At 36.0% G+C, this 13309-nt stretch overlaps 1 protein-coding gene across 4 annotated transcripts in view; it reads right to left on the bottom strand.

Annotated features, from left to right (window-relative positions):
- ARHGAP12 (Rho GTPase activating protein 12) overlaps window positions 1–13309 on the bottom strand; it is a 111867-nt gene that overhangs the window by 14231 nt on the left and 84327 nt on the right. For all 4 annotated transcript variants that reach the window (XM_060097801.1, XM_060097798.1, XM_060097799.1 and 1 more), the window contains 3 exons: window positions 11734–11795; window positions 7574–7655; window positions 1488–1589 (listed from right to left, as the gene is read on the bottom strand). In XM_060097801.1, coding sequence (XP_059953784.1) covers window positions 1488–1589; window positions 7574–7655; window positions 11734–11795 — 246 coding nt within the window. The remainder of the gene's footprint in view (window positions 1–1487; window positions 1590–7573; window positions 7656–11733; window positions 11796–13309) is intronic.

Here is a 13309-nt window from a genome sequence, read left to right as displayed (position 1 = left end):
GCAATGTTTCCCAAACAACATTCTGAGATATATTCCTCAAACAGCTCCTGAAGTAATGTTTTAAAAGGCATTCCTCAAAAAAATAAAGAACTCATTATGTGATGTTAATTTGGGAAATGCTGGATTGGAAAGAGCTAAACAAGACTCTCTCCTTCAAGACTTCTCAGAGTTTTGCTATTCCAGGGTGCACCGTGACTTCCTAACAGAGGAATAAAATATATACTATTTCCCAAATTTATTTGACCATGGTACCTTCTTCATTCTGGAATGAAACAAGGCTACCTCAGGTAACAGTAACTTCCTTTCCTGCATTTCTTCTAGAGAGTGGGCCAAGATACTCTGTTAGAGGGTCTCACTTTGTAAAAATAAGGAAAAACATGCAGTCTCTTTGCTTGAAAAGAAAATTTAATACTCTAGCGGGGGAATAATTTACAGATGATGAAAGCTCCAGGTACATGAGAACAAATGCTATGTTAAAAGCATAAAGCAGCAGCACCTGTGCTGATGTTTCTTGTGGGTCCTGGAAGAGAGGGAACATTTGACAAGGAGAGACTAGCAGCTGCTGGTATTAAAGGCAGATCCATCAGGAGTGAAAACCATCAAGACAGGAAAACCCGGGTTCCACTTGGGAAATATCAACTATTCTAATCTGCCTAGACGACAAGTAGGAAAGACCTGAGACAGGAGAGATTCTTTGCAAAGACGGTCCGAGCACCCTCTGCTCTCTGCGTACGCAGCCCTGTGCAGTGTGGCTGCCCCTCCACCAGCGGGGGGGCTGTGCTTTAAGCCACAGAACACACTGCTGTTTGACTCTTACATCCGGTCCCCAAGAAGCCTTGTGGATCCCACTCTGGCCCCCCTGGAACCCTGACATGTGAAGAAACCTGGGGTCACCTCCTTGAGGAGGAGAGATGGTGAGCGGGATCCCAGCCAACAGCTGGCACCAACCCGGAGGGGGAACTAGACCGTCCAGCCCCGGCCAAGCCACTGGATGACTGAAGCTGGGTGACCGGTCCCGGGTGGGACCAGAAGAACCATTCAGCTCCGCACAGGCCAAACCAAACAAGCAAAACGGTTCTTTCCTCAGGCTACTAAGTCTGGGGATGGTCTGTTAGGCAGAAATAAGTAACTGATACAGGATCATGTATCACTGCGGAGGGCTTTTAATGACAAATAGGAAGGTTTTAATTTGTTTTTTAATATTAGATTTGGTAGGCAAAAGGAACCACACCTTTTATTGTTGCTGGGGAAAGGCACGACTTGTGGAACAAAGGCTTGTAATACATCTTCGGAGATCCAGTGACTTATGCAAGTGAAGCCAGATCTTTACACCAGCTTTTTTCCTTAAATTACGATACAAAGTAACTTAATGACTAACTTTGCCTTAACTAGTCACACTGAAAGACCATTTCCCGAAATAACTCAAAACAGAACATGAAGTTACCATGGTTAAGAATGTGGATTATACTCAGAGAATAATTTATTACCTCAAATACATTCTTTTTGCTGGATTTATCCTTTGAAGCCATCTCAATCGTTGCCCCCTTAAGGTCCACCGTGAACTCTGGTTTGGACTGATTACTCCCAAACTTCGTTTTAGAAAAAAAGAAAAACCTTTATGTTATATTCATGTACATGTGTGTATCCAAAAAGAATAAGGCCAATTTTATATTGTTAACAATAAATCAAAAAGGTGGTCACCTCAAATTCCTCTTCTCTTTTTGTATTATAAAATAACAATTCCTACTTTAAATTGAAATTGAAAAATGTAAGACATGATTATATATAGTTCATAGAAAAGGAAACAAAATGGCTCAACCTCCATCATTATAAGAAAAATACAAAATAAAGCCATAGTAAAATCTTTTTTCACCCATTAGTGCAAAAGCAACAAAAAAAGTTCAATGAAAAACTGCATTGGTGAGGCTACAGAGTAATAGGCCCTCATTTGCAAGTAGGATATAGATTGGAACTCCTAGAGAAGAAAAATTGCTCATACTATATTTACAAATTTATAAACACATGTATCCTTTGGCTTAGCTATTCTATTTTTTGGAATTTATTCTAAACTATCTATGACTAGGTAAAATGATGTGTTCAAAAGGCAATATTCTTATATATGTATAAATAATATCTGGCAGAAAAACAAGTTCTTTTCCACCTAATAAATATTCTCTAAACCTGATTTTGTGCTTTCAAGGGTTATTTTCTTATCAACTATTTATGTTGTCAACAACTAACAATAACTTGTAAAAACAAAATCCTAAGGCCCATGTTCTTCTATTCAGCCTTTGTTAGAAATAAAAACTAGAGCCAGGTGCTCTAAAGCCTCAGCAATTTAATGAGGAACCATGAACTGAAGAGGAAAACAGTTGACATGGGTGGTTTGAGAAGCAGCAGCACTTAGCTATTATATTTTGTTAACCAGATAAGGAAAAGATTAGAAAATACCAGAAAATTTATGTTAAATATAGACCTACTCTGTATCTTGCCATCATAATTTAAATATCTGTTTAGTCTGTTAACTGAGAATAGAAAATAGCATTCCTATGTTAATGTAGGGTTTGGGGGTTTTAAAATCTTCAAGGGCTGATGAATTGTAATCTTTAAGGTCATAAAGACTTGTTACAGGAAATTTCATTTGCTAAAATATTTTCAAATTATGTTTGTCATTGGAAATGGATCTTACCCCCCAATCTTGTGATAACTTATCGCTATTCATAACATTAATGACTACTTCGTAGTTTCACATTTAATAAATGGTTTGACTTCATCTGTTCCCGTTTACTTCATCTTTTCAGTGTGGACTTAAATAATATATTTGTTATAACTAAACAAAACTTAGGATATTATATGGACTTTATTAGTGGAATCAAAACAAAATTTAGGGTAATTCATGTAATTTTATTAGTGGTATCATAATAAAATTCACAACAAAAATTTCAACAATTCTACAAAGCCTTTGCCTTCCTTAGTACCTTTTGTCATTCAAAAGACATGTTATTAATCATAAAGCTATGATGGGCATAGATAACTTTCTGAGAAAATTTGATATATCTCAAAAGTCACAAAACTTAAATGGATACATTTAACAAAATAATAGAAATCAACTTAATTTAACTTGTCATCATGACATGCTCTGTAGATAGTTAGCTATAAGGTAAGATATAAGTAGCCAACCAAATAAGTTATAGCAACCAAATACAAATATCAATACAATCACATGACATGGAATGCTATAAAAATGCTTCAATGTGGTTGGCAAAATTTTGGGTTTGTTATCCATTATTTCTTAAAATCTAGTCCTGCTTTTCTCTACTGTAATCATCGCTCCAATGCATTCATGGCAAAGAAAACAGAACTACCGTGGCAACGGACATGCGACAAGAACACATACAGTGACAGCGGACACAGGAGCGGATTTTACATATGCGACAGCAGGCCGGCGGCTGACAGAGTGCGTCCAAGAAGAAAGCAGCGAGAGCAGGAGCTCAGAGACTGAGCCCTGCCGGCAGAATGACTTGATGGGAAAAGGGAAGAAAATGACGATGTCATTACAGTGCACAATGGCAAAATGACGCACAAGAGAAAACCATAACGGAACCAGAGAGGACACAAACAGGGCTCTGTAAGCAGGGGACACAAGCCAAGCTGCATCTCCAAAGTATTTTTCAAAGGCCCTAGAATTTATCTCAGAGCATTTTCTGACTTCTGAGTTTATTCTATAAATTCATGTTTTATTTTTAAGATGAATGCTTTATACAACTTACTTTAAGCTAACTTGTTCTCCCGTATACTCACAATGGAAGCCTTGGGGGGATGGAGAGGAGTCCCTGAGCCCCTCCGATGGCCTGCGGGCCTTGTCCTCTGGTCCCTGTCTGCGGCGTCTCTCGGGAGAGGCCCTGCCACCCAGCTTGCCCCCCCGCCCCGCTTCCTCTAGGACAGTGGATCTCAACCAGAGGCGATTCTGCCACCTGGGGACACCTGGCAATGTCTGGAGATGCTTTCAGTTGGAGGTGGGGTGCTGCTGTTACCTGCTGAACCCCCTGATGCATAAGACAGTCCCCACAACAAAGTATTATCTGGTCCAAAGAAGCCACTATTTTTAGAAATTCGAAAGCATTGTATAAATGAATTTGAACAACTACCAATATCTGTGGGGTGACTTCTGAAATACTCAAGGAATATGAGTATTTAAATCTGCAAGGAACACAGTGTATATCGTGTCGTCTTGTGACTGTGCACATGCTGGTCCCCATTACAGTGTAAGCTCTGAAGACGGAGGTCACGTTACTCACTTCTGAACCCCCAAGCCTAACACCAGACCCAGAACAGAGCAGGTTTTTATGTCTGCTGAACAAATGAGGTGAAGGAAGTAAGAAAAGGGAAAGTATACTTTAAGTTACTGATATAACAACCCGGGAGATAACTAATATTTTCCGGAAAACAAGTGACGTCTACCTATCCCAAGGAGAAGGAAAGGCTCGCTGGCTTCTGGATGATACAGCATTGGTGTAAAATTATCTTACAGTGGAGCTGCGTGTGGCATATGCACATTTCATTTACTCAGTTTTTACTACCCATGAAACCAAAAATAAACACAAAGCATGAATGGTTTTCTAAAAACAGAGCTTCAAATTGTATGGATGATTTTGCTCAGTATCCCATCGATGAGTATATGCCCTGGAGTAGACTGTAAGATTTGAACTGGCTATTTCTTCCAGTGGATCTCGGTATAGGTTTTTGCACCAAGTGTGAAACTAATCTGTAAAGAACCATACTTCTCCAGCGTGGCCCTGGAACAAACCATCTGAACCCAACTGAAGGAAAAGCAATCTCTTCTAACATCAAAGGAAAAAACTGTCTCTGCAAGACACTGACTTCTCACAGCATCTTCCTGAGAGACACTCAAAGGAAATTTTCACTACAGGTGATTTTTGTCCTTTGGGCTTACGTGTTAGCCTCAGGTTAGGTATGATGTCACTGTATAAACAGGATAACATTTTACCTACGAAAGATCTAGCTGGTGACCGAGCAGGGAAACAAAGTTAGGATTCTTTCAAACCCTTTTTGAACAATCCTAATTACAGAGTTAATTAAGAAGCATCTTGCATATTTCATCAATTTTTAATATTCATGAGTGTTGTATTTGCCAAAATATACTTACACACTTTTTATTTGAATAATCTTACTAGCTTTTACTTAGGCCACTTAAATTAGTTTTCGTTCCCTTAATATGTACATATGGGAAGAAAAAGCAAGGCAGTTTGAGATTTTATAATTAGCCATAAAATAAAAATTAAGAATTGACTGTATAACCAAGCATTTTATCATATCTGTTTAGTTTTTAAGACTATAAAACACCGTGTGACTATATTTAATTATACCAACCTGAAATGATTACCATAATGTACTGTATTATTAACAACATATTAATAAAATTTCATTTAAAGGCAAAAATTCAAAGAGTGAATCTCTAAAGTTAAAACTCCATTAAGAATTCTCCAATTTCAAAATTGGCTACCTCAGTGAATTTTAAGCTACACTTCTGCTATTACCACATGGTAATGCAATAACACAACTTTAGCTGATAAACAGAAATACCCCACACCCTCTGTTGGCATTAGTTTTAATTATGAGTTCTGAATTATGTAAGGTCCTCAGGAGACCTTCATAAAATGCAACCAGCCTGTACTAATGGTTCTGTGCCAGGGTATTCACTTAACATCTTCAAATTTTCTTTTTAATTTTATTTTCTTTAAATCACATACATATCTGCCTACCTCAATGATGCCTCACTTACCACAATGATCTATGTACTTGCTTTATCTGTATATACCACAACCTTCAATCTTTAGGGGTCAGTAATTATCAAATAAATGACCATTATCCAGCTTCCTGCAGGAACTTTTTTATTATTTTAATCTCTAATTGCTTCTCCATTCCTTTTCTTTCATTCACTTCACTCAGTTCCAAATAAAAGTTGAGCCACGAGTAGGAAGAAGAAATAACTGCATCTTCTTCTAGAAATGCATTAATATAAACAAAAAAGTACCATATGCTTCACCTCAGGGGAAAAAGGAGAAATAATTATCAATTTACTTTAAGACAAGTCAAACAAAAATTTCAATCTTTTAATCTGGAAAGCATATCACAGGTCAGTTCCACTGTACTGGCTGACCAGAGAGCAAATCAAAGCATCAGTGAAGCAAAAGAGAAGAAACATTCCAGAAAGTTCATATTCATGCTCAATCCAGCAGATTTTGGGGGTTGCCATATCAGAGTATTTGAGGACTAATACGCTCTATGGCACTCCTGGCTCAGAACAATGTTACATGGCTGCACTGTAAATGTAGATGACTAAAATTTGCTTGAATTTTACAAATGGATTTCTCTTTTATCAAACGTAAAGTCAATAGGTCCTGTTAATTTTTTTTTTTTTTTTTTTTTCCTTTTTGCGGTATGTGGGCCTCTCACTGTTGTGGCCTCTCCCGTTGCGGAGCACAGGCTCCGGATGCGCAGGCCCAGCGGCCATGGCTCACGGGCCCAGCCGCTCCGCGGCATATGGGATCCTCCCAGACCGGGGCACGAACCCGTATCCCCTGCATCGGCAGGCGGACTCTCAACCACTTGCGCCACCAGGGAGGCCCGGTCCTGTTAATTTTAAATCAACTCCGTAATTGTAAGAAATACTGGTTAAGGCAGGATATAAAGCAGACCAAAAACATTAGATTAATTTCATTTTAAAACCTTTTTGGAAATACCCAGAGCATGGACTCTGGAGCCAAAATGGTACCCAGATCTGTCACTTAGTAGCTGTAAGACCTTGAGCGAAGCACTGAACTGTTGTATACTTCATTTTCTCATCTCCAACAGGGGGAGAGGGAATGATAAACAGTACCCCCCAAGAGTTAAGAGGATAATATATACACCATCCTCTACACTTAGAACAGTACCTAACACATTTTCAGCTGTTAGCTAAAAAATGTTAGCTATTATGATATGGCACAAATTATAATTTTGGGTATTTGTATTACAAATAACCAAGGAGTAACGATAGTAAACACTCAAATATACGAAAAGCTTCAAAGTCCCACAAGTGATGGTGACATTTCTTTTTTCTTCTCAAAACTGGCTGATATCATATATAGACATGGAAACCTGACTAGTATCCAAGGGTCAGATCACAATTCAAGGTGGGGCTTGTCACATGATTGCTTATTTTCTGACTAAATATCTGAAAGAGCCAGGTCACAGACACAGGAAAGCTTTGGCATCCTGAAAACAGACCAAGAAATATATCTGTTCTCTAATGCCCAAGTAGTAAGGTCACCTTTCAGTTCAATGCATAAAATATAACTGGTTGGTTTTAACAATATGAGTCAGACTTTTCTAAGTAGCCCTTTTCTTTCTCTTGTGAGTCAAAATGCATCTTTAACTAAGAAAACCTCATTTACTCTTATTTGCAAGCTAGCGGTAGCTAGGAGGACTCTGGAATACTTCGTGAAGTTCAGGTGCAACACCATCCACATAATTTAAATGTAGAAAGCCTCCAAACAAAAGAAATACTTACCCAACTTGTGCTACTTCCTTGAGTTTTGGTAAACAGTAAAGATGAACCCTGCAACACGGCCCAAGAAGTCAACCAGTTCTTTCTGTAATGATAAAAATGGCCAATTAAAGCTCCATATCCAGTTTTTCTCACCAAATTAAAAAACTTAAAACCTACTTAGCTGTTATCAATGTTGTCCACAATTTACAGTCATACTGACATTCTAATTGTTTTTATTGGGGATATAATTCTAATGGAAATTACAATCATTTTATGGCCCCAAAACAAATGAAATCAATGAGAGATGTAAGTTATCAGAATAACTATACACCTAACTATGTGCACATGGGGGTAATCCAGCAGATTTGTGATCAAGGGCACTAATTTAGAGTCACATGAACTGAACACTGCATTTGGCAAGAATTCTTATTCACAATTAAAAATTCGACAAACATGCTCATCTTACCTAATTCTCTGTAGATACAGATTGTTTTATATCTCTTAGTTATCTTCCTTCCCTTAATAAGGCTATACCAGGTAAGCGGTAGATCGTATAAATTACATGCTGGTTGATAACTAAGGTTACTATTACTAAAATAAGGCTTTTTAAAAATCTTTCCTAAATTAAAAAATCAGCACACATACTATATCAAAACTCTGAACGTAGAAATGTATACAGAAAAAGGCCCCATTTCTTCTCCTTCAACCACCTCTCCAGAGGTAACCAGTGTTCACGTTATAAGGCAATTTAATTGCTGGCAGGCTAAAACGAACGTCAAATGTATCTTCCACAGGAATTTATTAAGGCTCACCTTACAGCCAAACATATGGCCAGTTTTGTGAAAACTTTATACGCACTCAAAAGAAGGTTTATTCTCCATATTCAGAATGTAGAATTTAATATCTACCAATTAGACCTACTTGATTATTTTACGACTTTTTATGTCCACTTGAACTTGAAAAGTGAAATAAAGTTTACTCCTACTGAATCTCTATTTTTCCTTTTATTTCCTGTTGTTTTGCTTAGGGTCATTAACACTACTTACCCAGTGAATGGCTATTTCTAATGACGAGATCTTCACTGTGGATTGATCCACAGTGCTTTATCATTTTAAAAATGCTTAGTGCCTTCCCCGAGTTGAACCTGTCTGCTACTAAGATCCTTATTCCTGCTTTACTTTTTATGCCTTTGATATGCGTTTTTATTTGTTTTAACTTTTCTGAATCATTTTTCAGATGTCTCTTTTGTATGTAATATTGAATTGGGTTTTGCGTTGTGTTTCAGTCTGAGCACCTTTTTCTTTCAACGGATGAATATAGTGCATTTACATTTATTTATACTGATATGACACATATGTTTGGTACCTGTTCTGTCATCATTTTATTATATTTTCATTTTATTTTATTATTTTGTTTTGTGTGGATCTCAAGATATTTTGGAAGGATTTATTTTCATTGGTAAATTTATTTTATATTCCATCTTATATTTCTTTAGATAATATCTAACTTCTCTATGCTGAAAAATGCTAAAATATATTCTCACTTTAAAAATATATATATATGTATTTCCACTTTAAATAAACTTTTTGAGTTTAATTTTCAAAATCAAAAAAACTGTAGAATGTATATCTCAGAACAAGTATTGAATATATGGATACTGAATGAATGACAGTATCCAAATATTGAGTTGCAGGTAGAATTAGTCACACCTTTTTCATGGAACCAATTTTTTCCTGAACAAACAACTGACGGATACACTGATTATTTAGACTTGACTACTTGGCAGGTAGACATTATCTCAAAAATAAATGAAGTGAGCCTTTCATTTCAAGGAAAATAAATGATAGTATATGTTCACAATAACAAATTAAAGCTTTTAAACAGAAAGCAGAATTTTGGAAAACTTGGCACATCTGCCACTGTGAGGCTGACAATATTCCAAAACTTAGTGACTTCGATGATGATATTACTGATTTACGATTCTTTGATATTATAAAATAAAATGTGCCAACATTTGAAAAATCGGCAAACTTAGTAAACCAGTATTTTCCAAATGACCTACAAGATACTACAAAATTATGCATAGGTAAAGATTCATTCACAATGCAACACAGACCCATGGATTTTAATGTAACTGAGTACTGAAAGTTTAAGGATAGTTTTTCAGAATCTTCATTGCAACTAACATTTTTGGCATTTTGGTGTAGCAGAAAAAATACGCACAATTATCTGAGAAGGGTATTAAAATATTCCTCCCTTTTCCAACTTTATCTATGTAAAGGAGCATTTTCTTTATATACTTCAACCAAAATAATATGTCGCAACAGACTGACTGCAAGCAGAGATGAGAATCCAGGTGTCTTCCATTAAGCCAAATAGTAAAGATTTCTGAAAACATAAAACAATGCCACGCTTCTCATGGAAGTTTTCTGCATGAGAAAATACAGGGGGTTTTCTTCATAAAAGATGTTATTCATGTTAACATGTAACAGGTTATTAGTTTTAAAAGAGTTAACAGAGATTCTTAAAATTTCTCAGTTTTAATTTCTTACAGTAAATAATTCTAGATAAACTATATAGACAAAAGTTCTTTGCACTAACCAATAATTTTTAAGAGTTTAAAGAGGTCCTCAGAACAAAATGTTTGATCAACACTAAAATACAGGAAATTAAAACACCACTGTGCTCAGCTCTATATAAATAAATTTGAATATAATGAAATGGATGATATTCTTAGGAAAAGTCTTCCAAAAAGCATTCCAAAATAAGTAGAAAATCTAAAAAACTAATTATCACAGGAAAAATGACAACAATGAAAACAGGGAAAATGGCCAAAGACCTACCTGCACTACATATGCCCAAAAGGGAGAAAAGAAACAAAGATCCAATTCACATGACTTCTACCAAGGAACAGCTTCAGGAACAGGTAACTGCAGTATTTGTAAAGCTATTTCAAAGCACTTAAACGAAAAACTTCCAAGTATCAAAATCTGACAAAGACAGTTCAATTAAAGCAAATCTAAAAAACTCAACTACATGTAAATTTTAAACTCTTTCTTAAACAACAGACTGATCTCACTTTGGCTATAAAACCCTAGCATTTCAGCAGTTTTTTAAAACTGGGGAAAATGCAACTTATCTTACAAAGAGTTAATTTCCTTAATTTATTAACCAAAAAAACCCAACAACCCAACAGAAAAAGAGACAAAGGGTATAAACTGATAATTCAACGACAACAACAAAAAAAAGTATAAATGGCTTGTGGTACTCTACCCTACTAAAAAGAAATGCAAATAAAAACAACATTTTCTCTCAAATCTCTATTAGCAAAGATCAAAGAGTTTGACAACATACTGAATGGGCAAAGGCATGGAGAAATCCAAGGCTCCTGAGGTTGGAACTGACTGAGAGCCTTAGGGCACAATTTGGAATTGTATGAAAATGACCAACTGCATATGGCCTAGCAATTCCACTTTCATAAAATATGTCCTACAGGCATATCTACATACTTGCAAAATGAACCGTGCAAGACACTGAGGGTAATACTGTTTGTAATAGCAAAAAATGGAAACATCTTAAATGTCTACCAATAGACAGGTATATTTACATACTTGCAAATAACAGTTAAATAAACTATGATGCAGCCATACAACATACAACTATGCAGCAGTTAAAAACTATGTGCCAGCTGTACATGCAATGAAATAGCACCATCTCCAAGATAAACTGTTAAAAGATTGTGTTAAAAAAAATTAATCTATGCACATGTAAATATATCTATTTTCTATCTCTGGAGGAAGACAGTACATCTCACTAGACATAACTGGTTACCTCTGGGGAGGGAAACTGATGGCTGGTGACTGACTTCTGACTACATGTTTTGTGTACGTTCGTATTTTGCCATGTGCATTTATTACTTATTGAAAAAAAATTTAATAAAGCTAATGCCTGCTCAGAATCCTCCACTTTATCACCTCTGAATTTAATCTTACCTTTAGAAATATGTCAAGACAAAGAAAAATTTTCCTCTACTTCCTGACAATCTTATATACATCATATTAGAAAATACATTTGAAATTCTTTGAACCTGTTAATTACTTCTACTAGAATATAATTATATTCAGTTTTTATTTATATCAATTGATGAAATATGTGAGAACATTAATGATCTGTGTACTTACCGAACCTTTTTCCCATTTTCAGTAATTTTTGTTACATTTAATAATCCATATTTCTCTTGACCCTATGATATGGAACAGAGGTATTACTGTTTATAGATCATTCATACAGACAATGAAGTCCGAATTCTTACATAGGACTGAATCAAAATGATCTGGTACTCTAAATATTAGCTTAAAAGAAAAGATCAGTCAGTGTGTAATATGGTTAGTTCTAGACTACCTTAAGAATATAATTTCCTAATACTTCTGTGAAGTTTTTTTCAGCTATTTTTGTAATTAAACACTTGGTCTTCTCAAGGAATAGCAGCCATAAGGTAAGGTAAAATCAAATTAAATTTCCACATGAACGCTACATGTCAGCACCGGAAAAATGATTTATGACTTCCTGTTCAAAGCAAGTGATACCATGCTATAAATACCACAAAAAAGGAACTGTTTACTTTGCTGTCATTTTACAACAGTATAGTCTGAAAATTATTTAAGATACTAACCTACTTTGTCAGAATGTGAAAATAAGTAGGTAGAACAAATGCAGTGACTGTATTTAATAAATTACTTAAAAGTAAGTGGCACTATGCATAGAACTGGCCTTAATGTGGCATAAAGAATTCAATATGTGCTTCATTAAACGTATTATCAGATGGCAAACTGGGCTCTGGACAAACTAGATCTATTAGTCAGCTGATGTAAGAAACAACAACACAGCTTTATCATCAAACCCTAGGAAGGCAAAAGTCACTGTGCTCAAGTTAAATGTTATCATAAAATTCTTCCAGGTGGAGCTGAAGAAGCACTTTCTCATCACTCTAGCCTTCTACAGTCAAATGAATTTAATCAAAATGAGTCTGTGCCTACAGCCATCATCCATTAGTGAGCGCTGTATGAAAACGACAAAGCAGTCAATTTTACTTCAATTAAAACACACACATACAGGAAAAAATATTCTCAACTCAGAATTTATTTCTAACTATTTACCTCAGCTATTTTCTCAATGTACTTTAATTAGAAAAAAAATTCTTTCTTGTATGAGAGATAAACATAGCATTATTTTCTCACTAATGTCTAAAAGATAACGTTTGAAAGTTTTGCCTGGTCTGATAATAACTCACATCTATAGACAAAGCTGACAAACTATTATGTTATTCACTTTTGTTATACTGGGAACTTGGGAACTATCCATATTACTATAATTTTTTCAGAAAGCACAGGTTGGATCTCCTTAGATATGCAAGCCTGATACATTTCATAAGAGCTCTCTGTTGCCTCTCAATAAAAATATCAATTACACGGTGATAAGTATGCACAGGATGTTAAGTAAGAACTTTCCCAATTTACCATCAGAAGCAGGGAGGGAAGAAAAACTTTCAGTGATCCAGGAACTAAGTAACATTAATCTGAGAGGATGGGCACTGGTGATGTGAGCACAGGAACTGGAAGGGCGGAGGTGGGAATAAGCCTATTAAAAAACACCAAAGCTGGAACCATGCAGGGTGAAAAAGCAGAGACAGGAAGGAAATGCCAGCATCAAAACAGGAAGAAAGGGCTTCCCTGGTGGCGCAGTGGTTGGGAGTCCGCC

The sequence above is a fragment of the Mesoplodon densirostris genome, chromosome 4, assembly GCF_025265405.1.
Source record: "Mesoplodon densirostris isolate mMesDen1 chromosome 4, mMesDen1 primary haplotype, whole genome shotgun sequence".
Taxonomy (NCBI): domain Eukaryota; kingdom Metazoa; phylum Chordata; class Mammalia; order Artiodactyla; family Ziphiidae; genus Mesoplodon; species Mesoplodon densirostris.
Note: the sequence above shows the minus strand (reverse complement) of the source record. Positions and strands in the feature narration are given on the sequence as shown.